The sequence below is a fragment of the Vipera ursinii genome, assembly GCF_947247035.1.
Source record: "Vipera ursinii genome assembly, chromosome: 2".
In the NCBI taxonomy this organism is placed as follows: domain Eukaryota; kingdom Metazoa; phylum Chordata; class Lepidosauria; order Squamata; family Viperidae; genus Vipera; species Vipera ursinii.
Window position 1 is genome coordinate 253111796 of NC_139513.1, and position 18361 is coordinate 253130156.

The window sequence follows — 18361 nt, forward strand, 5'->3', positions numbered from 1 at the left end:
ACAGAAAGTATCTTTCATAATTTCAGTCTATGTTGATAGATTCTGCTATATAGAAAATTGTGATTTTAATTCTGCCAACTCTTACCTAAGCAACCCAGATAATTCTGCCCTCTGGTCCCTGCTGTCAAGACTGGTCCCTCGGTACGTGCCACAAAATGCCAAGGTAAATATGCATGGATGAGAGTGCAGCACATACATGCTGAATTACAGATTTATGAAATGAGCACGTGGTACTAAAATGAGTTTTCAAAATTATCATCAACATTATAGTTTAATCATTTTGACAGGCAAATCTCTTCAACATGTTTTACTTGTCAATTTTCATATTGTCGTTTTTTAAACATAAAGAGTCATTCATGTAAGGTAGATAACATAGCAGCTTGCTTAGTTGTACCATTTTGTTCGCACACAAAGAGAGACACTAGTCATTATTACTACCTGCCCATTGGGAAGAAATAGGTTGACAACCATCTCAGAAGACTGTGCAGTGAGATCTTTTCTTAGCTTTCCACAGGTTCATCACCATCAGCTGCCCTGTACAAAGAACCCTACCAGCTATCCTGCAGGATTTTTTTTTCTTTTGCAGTAATATTTATTGCATTTTTATTTGCAATATTTTATATTGCTTCTAAGCTGCTTTTAGGGGACATATATCCTGAAAGATGGGCAAATATAAGTAAATATCGTGAGCCAAACTAACAATGACAGTGGATCCTTCCACAATTATGTGAGGGACGTTAATGAGAAAAGATTGAGAGGTCTACTGAAAATGCTGGTACCTGGCATTGCTTTTACGCACGCTCTCAAAAGTTCTCCTCAGCTAAAATGCATGTATGCTGATTCATGGAACTCTTTAGTAAATAGCAGATGTGCTGATGGAAAAGGTGATTTATAGTAGGACTATAATAGGGAATAATTGTTATTTTGAAAAGCATGTTCTCTTCTATTTGTGGTGGCAAGTATTGCTTGCTGGCGTAATGTACTTTTGAATTTTTCCTGGTCTGTATGTGCATTATGTAGTTCTTGCAAAATTTATTTTGTCTTCATCACTATTTTCTTAACAGCTAAGGTGAAATAATGAGCTGTTCTCATAGACCAGGGGTGTCAAACTGCCAGCCCGCGGGCTGGATGCGTCACACTGAAACCACGCCCACTCCAATGGAAAATGGAAAAAGTTGCAATACATCGTGACATGTCACGTGACGTTACGAGTTTGACACCCCTGTCATAAACAGATGTTAATTCAGCTGTTAAGTACTTTTTTTTTTAATGTACTTTCAGCACCTATACTTAGGCCCCTTTCAAACACCGACCAGCTCACTCTCCCCAAACCATCAGGAATGGGTTTCTTGTCCTTCCTTTAAAAAAAACCTGTTTCTTTTTCCAATGGCTAATGGGCAAACACCAATGGCTAATTGCTAATGAGCAAGTAACAAATGGGCAAGTGCTAATGGCTAATAGGCAAGCACCAAAAATGGTAGGTACCTGCTGCTCTTTTCTTGTTCTTCACTTCTTGTTCTTCTTGTTCTTTTTGTGGTGAAGAAAAATGTAAACAACCACCTCATGAGCTACTGCACAAAGCCATTCAGGAGAGGAAAACAGGATATTCCACCAATGGGAAAAAATTTCAACCAGCTGCATAACTATGGATGATGTTAACTTCATCATCTATGAAATCACTGAAGATACAAAATCCACCAGGACTTCTATGGAGACATGGCGATTGGCGGGTGGGATGCAGTTTTGCCTCTTAAGAGATCTTGGTTCTTTCTCAGTCCCACTGCTTTCATTTCAGATTTTATCTCACGTTAACCAACATGTGCAAAGGAAAGGATAAAAGAGCCAGTAGACATATCATGCCTTCATATTGTTAGAATATTTAAATCTGCATATTTGACCATTTTTTTGCCAAATGCAGCAGAATTATTCTGATGTACAGTTAGTCAGTTTTGTAATAGTCTGAAATATTCTAATTAATGTTTACTCTTACAGGGTGGAGCTGTGGCAGGAAGTATTGCTTGTATTCTTGATCTAAATCATGGGAAGGTTAGTGTTTTTGATATTGAAAATATGGTTACTTTGAAGCAATACTTTCTATTTAAGAAAGTAAAAATATGCATTTGCTATGTACTCTTTTGTTCAGAAAGCCTTGCTGAACACCGCAGTTAATCAACTGGCCACAGGATGTCACAAAGCTGAAAACAAAAAGAATATTCTAAAAGCAATTCATCTTTCTCCAGGTGATACTTATATTTAAATCTAGAGCTAATAATTCTTACTCTTAAATTTGAACCTAATCCAGGGTCTTTTCCAGAATATATTTTAACAAACGATTGACAGATTCAAGACAAAAAGGACAAGTTACATACTATACTGCTCAAACAAATAAAGGGAACATTTAAACAACATAATGTACTGTATTTAATAGTAGGATGTCTTATCTTGTGTTCCCTTTATTTTTTTGAGCAGTATAATTTATTTCTTTATTGATTATATTTATATTCATATATTTTTTCTAGCAGCTCATGACAGCAGATATGGTATATGTTTTCCAGTTTTATTCTCGCAATAATCCTGTGCAGCATGTTGCATTATGAGATAATGACTGCCAGAAGTCACCTAGTGCACTTTGTGACTGAATAAGATCATTTGCCTGGATTTCTCCAGTCCTAGTTCAGCAGTCTAAGCACTAAGGACCTAAACAACAATAAGCATCTAAGAACAGAGTTTTTTTAATAGGACTCAGGCCTTCAAGGTGTAGTGATTTGTTAATTTTCTACTTTAAGTTTTATAATTTGTGTACACCCACTTGTTTAATTATTCAACAGTTTGGTGGTGTAATTTGAAAATGACATCTTCCTTGTATTTGTATCTTTTCAGATGATCCTACAGCTTGGGCAGTACTCTTGGCTGCTTGCCATGCAGAAAACACAACTGTTCATCTGCATAATAAGCAACCCAAGCAGACACATCTGGAAAAAATGATTGTCACTGCAATCTCAGCTAAGAGTAAGGCTGCTTTTGTTCTTAAAAACGTCTGTTCTTGCTGCTTTTTTTAAACTGAAATGATCATTAATGAAAATATTGATATACTGGGTTGCAGGGTAAAGGTAAAGGTTCTCCTGCACATGCGTGCTAGTTGTTTCCGACTCTAGGGGCCGGTGCTCATCTCCGTTTCAAAGCCGAAGAGCCAGCGCTTGTCCGAGGACGTCTCTGTGGTCATGTGGCTGGCATGACTAGACGCCAAAGGCGCACGGAACGCTGTTACCTTCCCACTGTAGTGGTCTCTATTTTTCTACTTGCATTTTTACGTGCTTTCGAACTGCTAGGTGGGCAGAAGCTGGGACGAGTAACAGGCACTCACTCTTGTTACGCGGCACTTGGGATTCGACCCGCCAAACTGCCGACCTTCTGATCGACAAGCTCAGCATCCTAACCAACTGAGCCACCGCAGTGTAGATAGATAGAAAAAAAAATGTTCTTTAAGGATGATTATAGAAATTGTGCAAAACCTAGAGACCGTAGATGTGTAAGTCTCTTAAACAACCATTGCAAACATTGTGGGAAAAGCTGTATAATTTGGTTGACATGCCAGAGAAGGTCTGGCATTAGAGTGTCAGAAGGTTGACATCTGTACATTGTATATTAAGGGCCTGTCTAGTCTCAGGTTTTTTGACTAGTGAGGAACACTATCTGACTTAGGGCCTTCTAGCTCTCACGTGAGGTGGGTGTCAGCTTACAATTACAATGCTGCAGCATTTCACAGTCCCATGATCCCCATTTGTAACCTTCTTTCCCAGCTTCCTACAAGCTGGGTGAATGGGGAAGCTGGCAGAAGTTTGTAAATAACAATCACATGATGTTGCACTTAACAATGTCATAGGATTCACATTAAGTGAAGTGCTGGAATTTACATCACTAAGTGGCATGGTCACATTTTATGACTGCATTGCTTAGTGAGAGAAATTCTAGTCCCAGTTACCATTGCTAACCAAAACCTGTACTTTCCTTTATTCAAAAATCTTGCAAATACAAAACTCCTATAACAAATGGCATTCTAACTAGACCCTTTCCATAGGTCTCAAAAACATTTATCTTACAGTGAAAGAAACAGATTAGTTCCGTAGTGAAAATGTAAGAGTTTAATTCATCCAGTGGTGATCCATCTTTCCTGATGATCAAGTATGTCAGTGGCTCATGTAACAAATTACATGCCTACATCCTGTCAATTATTTTGGGAAATAATAGGTTTACTGTTAACAAATTAGAAATTTTTGCTCCCTTATAGTACTATCATAAAGGCAGACTTTAATTTCTTCCCATTGTTGATTGTAGCAGGAAAATGCTTGAATCCAAAGGTTCCTGGAGAGTTGGAATCTGAGGAGTGGAAGATAGTGTAAAGCAGGGGATCACAACTATTAACTTTCCAAAGCCAAAATCTTCTCTCACCATGATAAATGTGTTACAGTTTGAAATATAGTTATGTATTTTTAAAATGTGGACTGCTTTAATATCAAAACAATTATTCTTACTGATATCAGAATCACATACTTTTTGTTATAAAGAGTTGGGATTGATACATGGGATATTATGAAACAATGAACTTCATATGCTTTGTAGCTAAAGAAAAAGATCTTCCAGCTTCCAGAGCTCAAGAAATCGAAGAGTGGTCTCTTTTCCAAGCTATTACTAGCTTAAATGAGGCAGGTAGAACTTCAGAAGCTGAGGAACTCTGCGAAAAGGTACGATTAATGTTAAGATGACTTGTGCTATGATTGTTCAATTTTAGGTAAGGTTACTCAAAAAGCCTGATCCAGAGGGTTAAAAATTACTGCAGATATTGTCCATATCAGAATATCTCAGTGAAACCATATGAAAAGAAATGATAAATATGCAGCAGTGTCAGTACTGGTTTTGCTTACAGTGGAAAGTCTGAGATTCACTTTAGATTTGTTTGTAAATATTGAAATATTTTGCCTTTAGTTTACTATTGTTCTGCTTTCTTGCCTCTTCTCACTAGCTCATTTGGTTCCTTATGGGATTATTGTAAATTAAAGCACAGGTGACACGTTTAATAAGATGCAATTGCTTCTAATACATTTTATTATATGAGGGTGACGGTTTGTTCTCCAAGCTTGAGGGTTGGTTTCCGAACATTTTGTTACCAGGCTACGTAACATCTTCAGCAGTGTTTAGTGTCTATTGCAAACATTTTATTATATTTATAATATGTTCAATATGTTACCCAAGTTCTTTTGGTGGATTACAAATACTTCAAGGCATGAACACAATTTTAAAAATACCCGAACAAAGCTGACAGCATTAAATAAATAGCACAAAAAATGAAAAAAGACATTTTTTAAAAAATCAGAAGTTAATTGAATTGTAATTATTCATGCATCAGTTGCCAGTAAAACCTGTTTGAAGTTATAGCTTTGCTACATGAAACACAGAACCAACATAGCTGCTCGATCAAAATGTGCTGGGAATCTCATTTTAAGCCTCATGAAAATATTTTGATTTCACAGAATCAATGGTTTAACTCTCCTCTTTTTGCTCACTGATAACTGAAATAGCTGGATTCCTTGACTTATTGAAATTGTGTTGCTAGAATAACAGCTCTGCTTTTTTGTGAAGTGGTTTTAATTAATTTCTATGGAACTAAACTCATTTTTTGCCTCTAGGGATTAAAAGAATTTCCTGAGCAGCCAATGTGGTACCTTCTCTTAAGACAAGTTCAATGCAAACCACTTTTGCAATCTCACAAAGAGCTTCCTGATGCCATCTTGGAAGAGCTCCAAAAGGCAGTTCTCTCCAACTCCACATTGATTACAGCTTGGCATGTAAGTTTGTCTACATTTATCCATGATTGGGTTCTCTGTATTATATTTCACAGTATGGGGACTTCTTCATCTAGTATTATGAATAAGTAGTGTTTCTGTCCTCTCTTGAAAGCCTGCTGAAAATTGGAAAGTAATATGTTATGTGGACAGAATAGACTTTAGAGATACCACCTCAGACTATAGCATATACACCATGCTGTCAGTTTGGTTCAACATCCTTACATTTGAATCCAAACCAGTGAGGTCAAATTAGGAATTGGAAGCTCGTAGATAAGCACGGTTTTCAACATAGATTTTTTTTCCAGCAGACATGTCTACCCATGGGTTTATGTTGGGAATGTATTTCTTTGAGCATTACAGTCAAGTGTTATAATCAAAAGCTGCTGGTCTGTGCATTTTGCCAGTGTAGCAAATTTTAAAATCCGACTGCTTGGTTGCCCTGTTGCTTTTAGCATCAAGACTACTAGAGTCAATAGAGGTTGCCATAAATACTGTCAATAATTCTTAATCTTGCATCAGCACATTGGTAGTTGGTGGCTTCTCCAGATGATTTTTAGAATCCAAGTAGTCTTTGCATAGTTGTCTTTAATGCCATTCTTCTGCATTTAAATGTACTTGATGTTTTGCCCAGAAAATAGGGCTCTTTCATTACTGGAAGCAAAAAATGTTTTGACATCATGTCCAAGAAATAAAAGAACAAAGAATAAGCTAGGCAATAAATTGTTGTCTCAGTATTTCTGGACGATACAAATTTTGAAAAATAAATTAGTGTTTATTTTCTAAAACTAATTTTATTAAGAATTATATTAAGCAGATAAAACTAACAGAAACTTAATATAAGAATATTTTTATGTCTTTGTATATATATAAAGTGTGGAAAAAAGGAAACGAAATCATCCCCAAAAGAGAAAGTAGGAAAAAGAACATTTATCCTTCATCCCCAGCAAACGTAGTCAATATTAACAATATATTGTTATCTCTTAAATAACAAGATACATCTTAATTTCATACCTCATCCTATTTTCTAGAAATGCATCTACATTTTGAACTGCTATTGATCAACAAAGGTTTAGTAGAATTAACAAAAATATCCAGTGACATAAGTATATAATCCCTCTTTCCATTTAGTCTAAATCCCCTTTGTACCTCTCTTAATAATTAAACATTTCAAAATAATGACAATAACCCTAGTTGTGGGGGAGGGACTTGTGATGCTCTAATGAGGTGGAGAGCTGTGCTGGCAGTAGTGTATTCTACCGGAAGGGTTACCCATGCCAGACACGTCTTTGAGGAAGAGCCAGACTAAGTGCATCCATCAACCCATTTAATATGAGAAAAAAGAAAAAGAATCCTACGCCAGATCAATTATTTCTCGGGTCAACAAGAACTACATTAGATACTAGAGTTCCTGGGCACCTGGCAACATGGGCAATGGGACTCTGGAGCGGTGGCTGGGGAATCATGGCCTAGCCCTGTAGGATTACTCGGAACTACAACCAAAGAGAGAATAAAATTTAACTGTATTCTAAAATTGCACCATTATGGCTTCCTAATTATAATTTCAGAACCAGTAAGTGGAAATACTTAAAATGAATGTTTGAACAGTGGAAAATTATTTTTCCAGACTCAAATACAAAATTATATTATAGAAACACTATCAAAGCTATCAATACTTGATGTACAATACATTGCTTGAATTATTAACTGGACACAAGTGGAACTGGACAGTTTGGACCAAAAAACAAGAAAGTTAATGACTGTTCACTATGCATTACATTCCCACCATGGAAGTGTCTTCAGACAACACTGGCTCCCTTGGCTAGGAAATGGAGATGAGTATTGCTCCCTAGAGTCAGACATGACTGGACAGGGGAAACATTTACCTTTTTTAAAAATTCTGCTCGGCAGAAATGGAGGCAGAGGTTCACTTCAAGTCAAACTATTGAAGAAGAAAAGCATTCATTGGCTGATTACATAAAAGGCAGCCAAGAACAAGAATTGATGCATTAAAACTTGGAACTTACTGAATGTGCAGGAAACAAATATGAGTATAGAAATAATGTAATAAAAACAAGAACAGAATGTTGGGAAGGAAAATCATTACATGGTCAATTTCTACAAACGATCAGAAGAAAAAGTGGAACTGGAACATTAAAGAAAGAATCTGAAGGCTTGATTTTGGCTGCTCAAGAGCAAGCTAATCAAACTAATGGCAATCAAGGCCAGAATTGAAAAATTTTCAGATGATTCAAAGTGCAGACTGTGCAAAGAAGCAAAGAAAAAGAATAGCAGATCATATACTCAGCTCATTCAAGAAAGTTACAAAAACTGATTCTGAACAATGACATAGCACAGTCACCAAAATAATTCACTGGAACATCTGTAAAAATTAACGTGCCAGTAATGAACAATTCGTGGGGACATAAAGTTGAAAAAATAGTTGAAAATAAGCAGGTTAAAATATTGTGAGGTTTCTGATTACAGACTGATAAAGTCTTGGTTCGTAACAACAACAGATTTAATAGCGGTTAGAAAGAAGAAAGTGTAGATAATTGATGTGCCAATACTTGAGGACACTAGAATAAAAAACAGAATTGGAGAAGAACACAAAGTAAAATCAAAATCTAAAGATTATGGCATAAATTGGCTGTGGTGGTCCCAGTGGTTATTGGATGGCACTTACAAAATTTGCATATTGACAAAATTTTCATCTGCCAATTATAAAGGCAGATGGATCTGTACATATATTACGCTGTAACATTATGATATCCTAGGTTCTTGGGAAGAAGTTGATGAATATGAAGCCTAGTAAAGGTAAAGGTTCCCCCGCACATGCATGCTAGTCGTTTCCGACTCTAGGGGCCGGTGCTCATCTCCGTTTCAAAGCCGAAGAGCCAGCGTTTGTCCGAGGACGTCTCCGTGGTCATGTGGCCGGCATGACTAGATGCCGAAGGCGCACGGAACACTGTTACCTTCCCACCGTAGTGGTCCCTATTTTTCTACTTGCATTTTTAAGTGCTTTCGAACTGCTAGGTGGGCAGAAGCTGGGACGAGTAACAGGCGCTCACTCTGTTACGCGGCACTCGGGATTCGACCCGCCAAACTGCCGACCTTCTGATCGACAAGCTCAGCATCCTAACCCACTGAGCCACCGCGTCCCTTAAAGCCTACACTAGCTAAATAACTGGCAGCTGTGATTTCACATTTTTGTGTATATAATAATAAAAAAAGAACTGGGGGGACCAGAAAATAGACAAAGTAATAAAAAATGAAGTTCAGGTGCTCTGGAATTTTGCAGTTGAAATAAGCATCTGCTATATGCCGTGTTTCCCCTAAAATAAGACCTGGTCTTATTTATTTATTTATTTATTTTCCTCCAAAAGAGGTACTAGGTCTTATTTATTGGGGGTGTGTCTTTTCCAGTCACCTAGTGGCAGTGGCACCAACAGCCCTGGCCAGCCAACCCACTTCTGCGGCTGAAGGAGCAGCTTCATTCTGCAACTGAGAATGGAGCTCAGGCCTGCATTTTGCCATCAGAGGCCTTTCTGGAAGGCCTATGCAGCTGAGAACCGAACTATGGATTGAATGCATAGCTCAGTTCTCAGCTGCACAGGCTTTCTGGAAAGGCCTCTGACTGTGAAGTGCAGGCCCGAGCTCCATTCTCAGCTGCAGAATGAAGCTGCTCCTTCGGCCACAGAAGAAGTGGGCCGGCGAGGCAAGTGTCGATCCATGGGAGGCCTGGCTGCAATGGTAAGCTCCACACCCCTGCCCTAGCTTGACTTTTAGGCATGCGCCAAACCCCAAAACTAGGGCTTTAGGGTAGGACTTATATTAGGCCCATCCCCCCAAATCAAGCTAGGGCTTATTTTTGGGGTAGGTCTTTCGGGGAAACATGGTAACACCTCCGGACTTAACAATTGTTGACAAGAAAAACAAAAAAGTACCTGAAGATAACACAATAGAACAGCAAGAACTGGAGAAAATTACGCAATACACTTGCAAGTAGGTTAAGTAACACAACTATGTGACTGTTTTCAGGATTGCAGTGTTATATAGGCAGATAACTAATTGTGTTGTCACATTCTGGATCAATTTTATCCTCTGAATGGGCTTCAGGAACAGCTGCAAAAGGTGATTAAGATACTGTAGGTAGGATTTCCTGATCCAGAAATGGTTACGGTTGGCATACAAGATGGATTTGTTCAAGAGAAACAACTGTAAACTTCTCTTCAGTCAAGAACCATAATTCCAGGAGGATCCCCAATTTGTGCAGCAGGTCTTTCTGGGATTACACAACCTTGTTAACAAGACAAAAAATCCTTGAATCCTTGTGGCCCTCAAATCAATAGCAACTAAGTCTTGCAAGGGTTGAGCTTGAATAAGTTTTCCTTTATGCAGATACACACAGTTTCTAGAGTATAAGTCATTAATAAATGCAATCAATGGGCTTTCAATACTGTGCCCAGATCTGAAATCTGACTGGAAGAGGTCCAGATAATTTATTTCCTCTAGAGTCCTCTGACGTTGTAGGCCAGCCATCTATATGGCAACCTTCACCAAAAAGAGTAGGTTGGAGATGGACTGGATATTATTCAACTCCATTTTCCTTTTTGAGGAGGGACAAATCACTACTACTTTAAATGCAGATGCAACCACTTTTCCCTCAAGGATATATTTACCACCATTTTGACTGACCCATATGTCACTTCCAGGAGGTATTGGCCAATCAGGAAGAACACATTTATAGCTGTGAGAACTCTGTTCACTTCCTTGGGGCCAATAGGCTACATAATACCTCAGTTAATTCAACTGCACAACTCAGGGAATCTAAGCTACTTTATCAAACAAATGCCTCAAATATTTTTCATGGCACATATAGATTTCAGAAAAGAAGAAAAATAGCTGTGTCTTGGTGTTCTTGCCACCAAGATGTAACCTTTGATAAGGGGCATTACTTATGTTTGCTTGTCATCTTTCAACACCTGCTTCATCTCCCAAAGATCGTCAGAAGACCAGGAGACTTTCTGGAATTTATGTGCAGAGAGAAATCATACAGCTATGATCTGACCTAGAGACATTACCAACTATTATTTCAAGTGGCAACTAAGGCTTCACTTGTAACTCCATCAGGTCCCAGAGTTGACCAATCAAAAGAATTCTAATTCCCTGTTATGGTACTGGGAACAGAACTTCAGAGTATTTAAAAAGTTATCCATTTATTACAAGCACAAAGGATATTATCTCCCAACTCTAGATCATATTTCCACTACTTCAAGATCAAAACTTGATCCATTCCAATCCTCCTCCTGCCTCAGGAAACAAAGTGATGAATATCTTTTGTAAAATAATTAGTTGCAACACTATATGACCTAAGGAGAAACAAGAATAAAATTATGGTTGCTTAGATCCATGTTTTAAAAACAGAGATCTGTAGAAAAATAGATATAAGATAAACATATAGCTGGGTTTGGTGTAAACTTCATTTCTGTATAGTTTAAATTATGAAAATATTAAGGAATTTGGTTGTGTCTAACAGAAGTATAGAAATGCATAACTGAAAATTGACCTATTCAGCACCATGGTCAGCTACTTTCAAGTCTTAATTTGAGCAGGTTCCAGCTATCCCATTTAACCATATATTGGAGATTCATTTGGAATGCAAGGCAACAATGATAACGTTTGAATGCTTATAGATGATAGTAACAAAAGCCAACATTGTGTTGTTTATGAGTGATGTTTGTTTCCTGGGACAATGTGCCTGGATTTATTTGTCCCTTTTAGAAAGAGCCTACCAATGTTATCCTTACTGTGTCAGGAAAATTGATATGGAAACTCTCCAGAGAGGATGATTATTATGTATTTGCATAACTTCCTTTATCAACTATACCATATTGGGGAGGGAAAGTTATATTCATGATCTTTATTTTTTATTTTATTTTTTACTCTCAGGCTACATTGCAGGTTCAACTATATGCAATTTATGAATTTTATTGAAGTGTGTTTGTTTAAACCATTCAGGAGATCACTATATGAAATTCCAGATTGAGTTAAATATTTTTGAGTTCTTTTATTTTGAGTTTTATTTTGACATTTTACTTTTTTGTTTTTAAAATAACCGTGGCTGTTTGCAATTTCACTTTTAACACAATTCTTAATGTTTTAAAACTAGATATTAAATATAAAGCATGCTTTTTAACAATGGACTTGATTCCTTTCCCCTCCCCCCACCCCCAGTGGTTGGCACAAGTCTATCAGTCACAAGGAATGATGGTTGCTGCAGAAATGTGTTACCGAAAAAGTCTAAAATTGGCATCTCAGCAAGGCAACTTAAGTGGGAAACTTTCTAGTCTTCTAAGACTTGCTAAACTTGCCCTGGAAATCTGTATGGTAAGAGTTTAAGTTGTTAAATTATAAAATTAATAAATTGCAATAATGTGATACTAAAATTGTTTTTCTCAATTAACCATTATGGCAGGAATCAGAAAATATACAGTCAAGATATTTTATCTATGCAAATTGTATGATAAAGTAAATTGTACCATCAGGTTTCATCGCAAATGTACTATGAAATAATAGTATTTGTCAGCTATAAATAGCTCTTAAGAGATTTATGCTTTTTTAAAAAAAAGATATTCCACACTGTCATGATTGTGAATTTTTAAATTTTATAATTCTAGAAATTTAGTTGTTAACAGCATATACATACAGCTAAAATAACCAGTGATTTCTCTTTAATACTGGAAGTCAGGTTATTGTTCTGTTAGTAGAGTCAAGAATACTTTGTTAAAATAATTAATAGTGGGAAGTATGGTTTTACATGGTGGGTCGCTTATGAAAGGGGCTACTGATTAGAGAGTTTCAAAATAATATTCATGAATTAAGACCTCTTTGTCGATATGGAGGGAACAGTTACATAAAAAATAGATTTAAATAAATATTGGCTAACATTAGTAGCTTTGGCTAAACCATTTTACCAAAAGAGCTAGAAAGCTACTTTATTACGTTGGAATTTGATGCTACTTTTCATACTAATTTAAGAGGTGAATGGAAAAGATGATATATCACTATTAAAGTATTTGTAGCTCTTAATTGCTGCGAGATATAATGGTGTTTGATATAAGTAACTGGTTTTTAGTTTTTTGTTTGTTTGTTTAAAGGCTAATGTTTCAAATGATCACTGGCCATCTCTAGTTCAAGAAGCCACAACAGAAGCTATGAAAATTTCCTTCTGTCCGCTGGGTATTCTATTTCAAGCACTTATGCAGTATAATCGCAAAATGGGTTCACGGTGGGTATGGTTTTGTGCTACGTTTTTATTTACCCTAATTCAAAAATATCTAGATGGCATAAAATAGAAAACAGTTGAGCGTTGCTATCATAAAGGATAAAATTATAGTAAGATGCAGTAGAGAGTCTTGTTTGGTGGAGACAAAATCCCTAATGGTCAAGGTCTAAACTTTTTATTTCCCTGTGAGGACATGGTTGTTGCAAATTGCTGTGAAAGTTTTATTGTCAAAGAGGCCTTTTAAAATTGCAGAATAAATTGCTTGTTTGGGAGCTTTATAGGAAACTCAAACAGTATTTCTGGCTGTTATACAGTAGCTTTGCTTGCATGGAAATATTCTTTGAACTGGGACCAAGAGTCTGATTGAGTGATAATGAAGACATTTTCTCACCTGTAAACAGTCCACATCTATCTAACAGGCTGTTTCTGCATCCTCTTAATGGGGCAGTTCAGTATTTCACTCTCTTTTAATAATGCGTTAAATTTAGTTTTATATTGTAGAATATAACCTTTTTCTGCTCATTTGTACTGAGAGAAAATAATGCTTGCTTGTAAACATGAATTCATGTAAATATAAGTATATACTTGAATATCTAAAATGCTGTAGATTTGTACTTATTTTGCCATTTTCTCACTACTTCTTATAATAATCAATATTCTATTTTTTTCTGTTTTCTTTGTAGAGAAACACGTCGTATGTTAGAGAGAGTGGTATATCAATCTGGATTTCCAGAAACTGTAGTATCAGTTGCCCGATGGTATCTCTTAAGACATTTATATGCCAAAAATGATTATGAATTAATAGACGTAAGAACCATTTCATATTATATACATATATATATGTGTGTGTGTTTCCCAATGCTTTATTGGGAGTTTAATATGTCCCAGTGTTATTTATTTAGGTGAATATATTAAATATACTGGATATTTGCAAAAAAACACATTAACATTGCACTTACGAAATATTCTTCTCAGGAAACAACATTAGAATTTGTCTTTAATAGCTTTAATTAAGGGTTACAATTTTATATTTCTAGTAAGCTTCTACATTTGATTTTATTGTGTCTTTTTCAGTTCAGTTGGTTGCATTTATAAGTTGTATCACTCATTTTAATCTTTTTAGAAGAAAGATAGTTAAAGAACTTTAAATATATAGTTAAAGTTGGTTAGGTAAAGAAATAATATTTGGAATACTGAAAATAATGTGATATACCATAATGTATTCATGAATCAAAAGTGCTCATTAATCATATAGTTGATGAACAGTAACCATCGGGTTATTAAATAAAAATAGAGAACATTGATTACAGTTGACAGTGATTTCAGCAATTAAAGTTATGGGGGTTTTTGGAACCCAAAACAAACCATCTTATTCTGGAAATTATGCTTTTGCATTAGCTGTGAATGAAAATCCAAAATAGGTTTTGGTGTTTCTGGGTTTCAGCTGAAACAAAATTCAAAGAGATCTAATGATTTTACAGGGCCAGCAGAACAATGCTGACATACTTCCCTGTTCCTTTACTTCTGGGTGGCCACGTTTCCCCTCATCTCAGCGCTTCCCTTTGCTCCTCTGCCTCCCCCCCAAAAAAAAACTACTGCTGCTAAAGCCCCAGTGCAGCAGATCCTATAGGCCTTCCCATCTTCATTATGTCTTCCCTTCCCTCTCTCTCCAATTCCTCTTAGTTGCTGCTAATGTATCTACTTTTGCACCTCTTGGTTATTACAATGGTCTTTGCAATAAAGTTCAAATTCCCAGCACAGCTTACCCCACTGGTTTAGCACTTGCCTAGCACTTTTCCTGCCTCTCACAAGCTGCTGCTGATGCTTACATGTGCCCTTAACAAGGAAAACCGTGACTCTTTGGCCTGTTCTTCTTCCCCACCCTCACACTCTTCAGCCACCTTTCATTCTGTACACAGTCCAAACATCTGAAAGATGGATTTTTCAGAGCAGGTACAAGACCACCTTAAAGCAGCAGTCCCCTGCATGGAATGGTTTGTCTCAGAAGGTTTTGCAATCCCTACGTACAACCAACTGGCCTATTTAGCTTGTGATTGATTAGCAAGTAAGTGAACATCCTTAACTCTTATACGCACATTAATGCATAATTCTTTTTTTTCTCCGCTTTCCAAATTCTGCAGGCTCTTACAGCAAATGCCAAAGCTAATGGAGATATTCGAGCTTTGGAATTAGACAAGAAACTCTCAGCAGCAGACTCCTAGCACAAACATTAGTGAGGAATCAGAATAACTTTGGAGGCTTTTGGAAACAACATCTTCATGACAAATACTTTAAATCATAAGTGCTAACAGTCCAATTTATATTAAAAGGAATCAGTTATTAAACTATCCAATTGAAGTATACCTAATCTGTGCTCCTACTGAGAAATTACAGTGAATACTAGTGACCTTGGCAAGCAGAAAGGTTTTGGCCTCTGCTCTAGAGGTAAATGTGACAGACTTCTGTCTTTGAAAAGGAGCCTTAATAATACATCCATGTGTTAAATAAACTTTGGACTATGTCTATCTTCATAGTCTGCTAAGACTTTGCTGTTTCTGTCCATGACATTTTTTTTTACTATTTAGCAATGTTATCTTTCTACAGCTTCTCAAAATAAATAACCTTTAACTTAGTGATGAAACAATAAAATCTGTTGAAACACTGTTTACATCTTACTCTGTGTGCAGACATTTTTAATTCAGAATTTTATGATTTTAACCAAACATTTTCCTTGCTATATTTAATGTTATGTGTCATGGCTGTCTTTCACAGTACAGTTGCAGTAAACCTTTGATTTCAGAGAGATGATGGGCAGAGCCTGAGAAAAATAGATTTTCAGTTTTGTTGTGTTACTCATTACCTTCATTAGAGTCCATTTTGGAAATAAATATTTTTAGTTTAAATTAGATTCAAGGATAATATGAGGCCATAGTACTTGATGCTCCTTGTTCATCAAGTTCAAGATGTTTCAGAGTAGAATATTTTAGAACATAGCATGAAATGGATGGCAAATATCAGGTAGGACATCCTTACAATAGAGCTAGAGTTATTTCATTGTTCTTTTTCTTAAATTGTTTTTGATGTACAAATGTTGGGCTATAATTTGGAGCCAAATAATGGAGATGTATATTTTTCTTTTGATTTCAAGGCATTTCTGTGATTTAAAATTCTCTTGTTTTCCACTGCCACCTTCCCTCCACCTCCACAATAAAATATACCAGAAAAAGAAGGGTTAAGAAATAGTCCTTCCACATTAAATTCCACTTTAATTAATTAAATTTATTATATTTACATGCTATCTGACTCCCAACTACTCTGGTAAGGACAGTGTGCAAAATATGAGACCTAGTACTTTTTGACTGAATTGCTCATATTTAACCCCTCTTAAGAATTCTTCACACAAATGCATTAAGTTTTTTTTTCTTTTGTAATGTAGTTTTTATTGATAATGGTCATCATTTGTTTGTCATTAAAGTGAAAATATATTTGTTCTGTTATTCATTAGAAATTACAGTAAATCTACATTTCAATAGAATGGACAGTTCCTTTGAAGAAATAGTTCTTAATTTTAGATATTCATATTCAGTACTGCCCTTACAAACATTAATTATGGAACCTACTTCTGACAAAAAGGTTGACGAAATGATTCAGTCTGCATTTTATGAAAGTGTCAGAATTTTTACTGCTTATAAAATCATTTCCCCTATTTGCCTAGTTAACCCCTGCTCCTTTTGAACTATGTCCTCCCTCCCTTTTTTTGGCTGTAGGATTTGAGAAGGTTAAAAACCAATAAAGGACACCATCTGCCATTGTATTAGAATAACTCTATATTTTTTAAAAGCAGTTTTTTTTCCTCCCTACGTTAGAAAAGGGTTTATAACGGGTTTGGCTGAGGAATTCTGGGAGTTGAGGTCTACAAGTCATAAAAGGGCCAAGTTTGAAGACCCCTGGTTTATAAGATTACTGTTTATAAGATTACTACTATCTAGCCTATAAACCTGTTGTGATTCAGGGTCAGCCTGTGGGTTCGGCAGTTGGGTCGGACGACTCAGAGGAGGAGGAGGGGGGTGTTGAAGACCTTGCTGAGGGGGTTGAAGATCTTGCTGATGAGAGCCCTCAGCCAGGCCCCTCCCACTTGGTCACCACGGAGACCCAGCTGTGTGAGTCTGACAGCGTGGATGAAGATGACCCACAGCTGGCCCTGTTCAAGGACGCCAGACGCAGGAGGCAGTCAATTAGGAGTAAACAGAGGAAGGCAATGTGGCTTCTCGGAAGGAGGCAGAGAGAAGCCACGCCCTGAACTCTATATAAGGGGAATGTGTGGGGAGGGCTGGTTTGCTGAAGGCAACCGCTTGGATAGTTCGTGTTTCTTAAAGCTTCTGTTTCTTGGTTCGTGTCTTGTTTGTTTTTGTAGCTATAAATTTGGCAGGCGTAATTCCAGCCTCTTGCCGTTTGTAAAGGGGTTGTCCCTGCCTTTTCTGCAGGGCCGGTAGCAGGCTGGTACAGAACAAAACCTAAGATTCTTCATTAAGTTTCGGAGCTATAGAAAAGCAATTATAATCCCCCAAAAGATGAAAATGAGAAATTAATTTCCTCAGTGCTTTACAACTTGAGGACATTACTACTGGAACTAGTATGTTAAAGAATAGCTCTCTTTCAGATTATTGGCCCCAATTCTTCCTATTCACTCAATCTGTTTTTGAAAACTGATGGAACCTCATAGTTGATGCTTTAGAAGTGTTGCAATGGAAGTTTCTTTCAGGAAACAGAAATGTTACACAGCCACCTTTGCATTATTCAACCACCAGATTTCTATTTTATAGAAGACTGCAAAGCAAGTTTCATTTGAATTTTTAAGAACATTTTCTCAAAAACCGATGGTGAATTATATCTGGAATCTCATTGTTAGAAAATGTACTGTACATGAGAGTTGGTCAAGGAGGGGGTACGTAGCTTGTATCTTTTTTCTAGTTCCATACCTACCTTGACAAAAAAAAGTTGGCATTTTAAATGTCTAGCAAATTTAAGTGGTTTGCATATCCCTCAGAATATTTCTGGGCACATGGCTACATTTTTTGCAAACTTAGCTTTTTCCTTTTTACAAATAAATAGCAGAATTAAAAACGGTGAAAAACAATTTGGTAGCTAGAAAACTGCATGTAAAAGTTCTCATTTGAATTTGCAGAACAATTGAAATTGTAAAAGTTCTTCATAACATTCGAGAAATACGGTA

The 18361-nt window shown here is 36.6% G+C and overlaps 1 protein-coding gene across 2 annotated transcripts in view; it reads left to right on the forward strand.

The window, feature by feature from the left end:
• The window catches only part of SKIC3 (SKI3 subunit of superkiller complex), a 54506-nt gene extending 38703 nt beyond the window's left edge, over positions 1 to 15803 (forward strand). The window contains exons 32-41 of one of the 2 annotated variants that reach the window (XM_083354539.1): positions 91 to 163; positions 1993 to 2046; positions 2144 to 2240; positions 2881 to 3009; positions 4621 to 4742; positions 5685 to 5843; positions 12078 to 12230; positions 13001 to 13131; positions 13812 to 13935; positions 15270 to 15803. In XM_083354539.1, coding sequence (XP_083210665.1) covers positions 91 to 163; positions 1993 to 2046; positions 2144 to 2240; positions 2881 to 3009; positions 4621 to 4742; positions 5685 to 5843; positions 12078 to 12230; positions 13001 to 13131; positions 13812 to 13935; positions 15270 to 15350 — 1123 coding nt within the window. In that variant the 3' untranslated portion in view covers positions 15351 to 15803. Of the gene's footprint in view, positions 1 to 90; positions 164 to 1992; positions 2047 to 2143; positions 2241 to 2880; positions 3010 to 4620; positions 4743 to 5684; positions 5844 to 12077; positions 12231 to 12978; positions 13132 to 13811; positions 13936 to 15269 lie in introns of those variants that run through there. The other variant, XM_083354540.1, reaches the window with a different exon arrangement.
• Positions 15804 to 18361: the final 2558 nt, after the last annotated feature.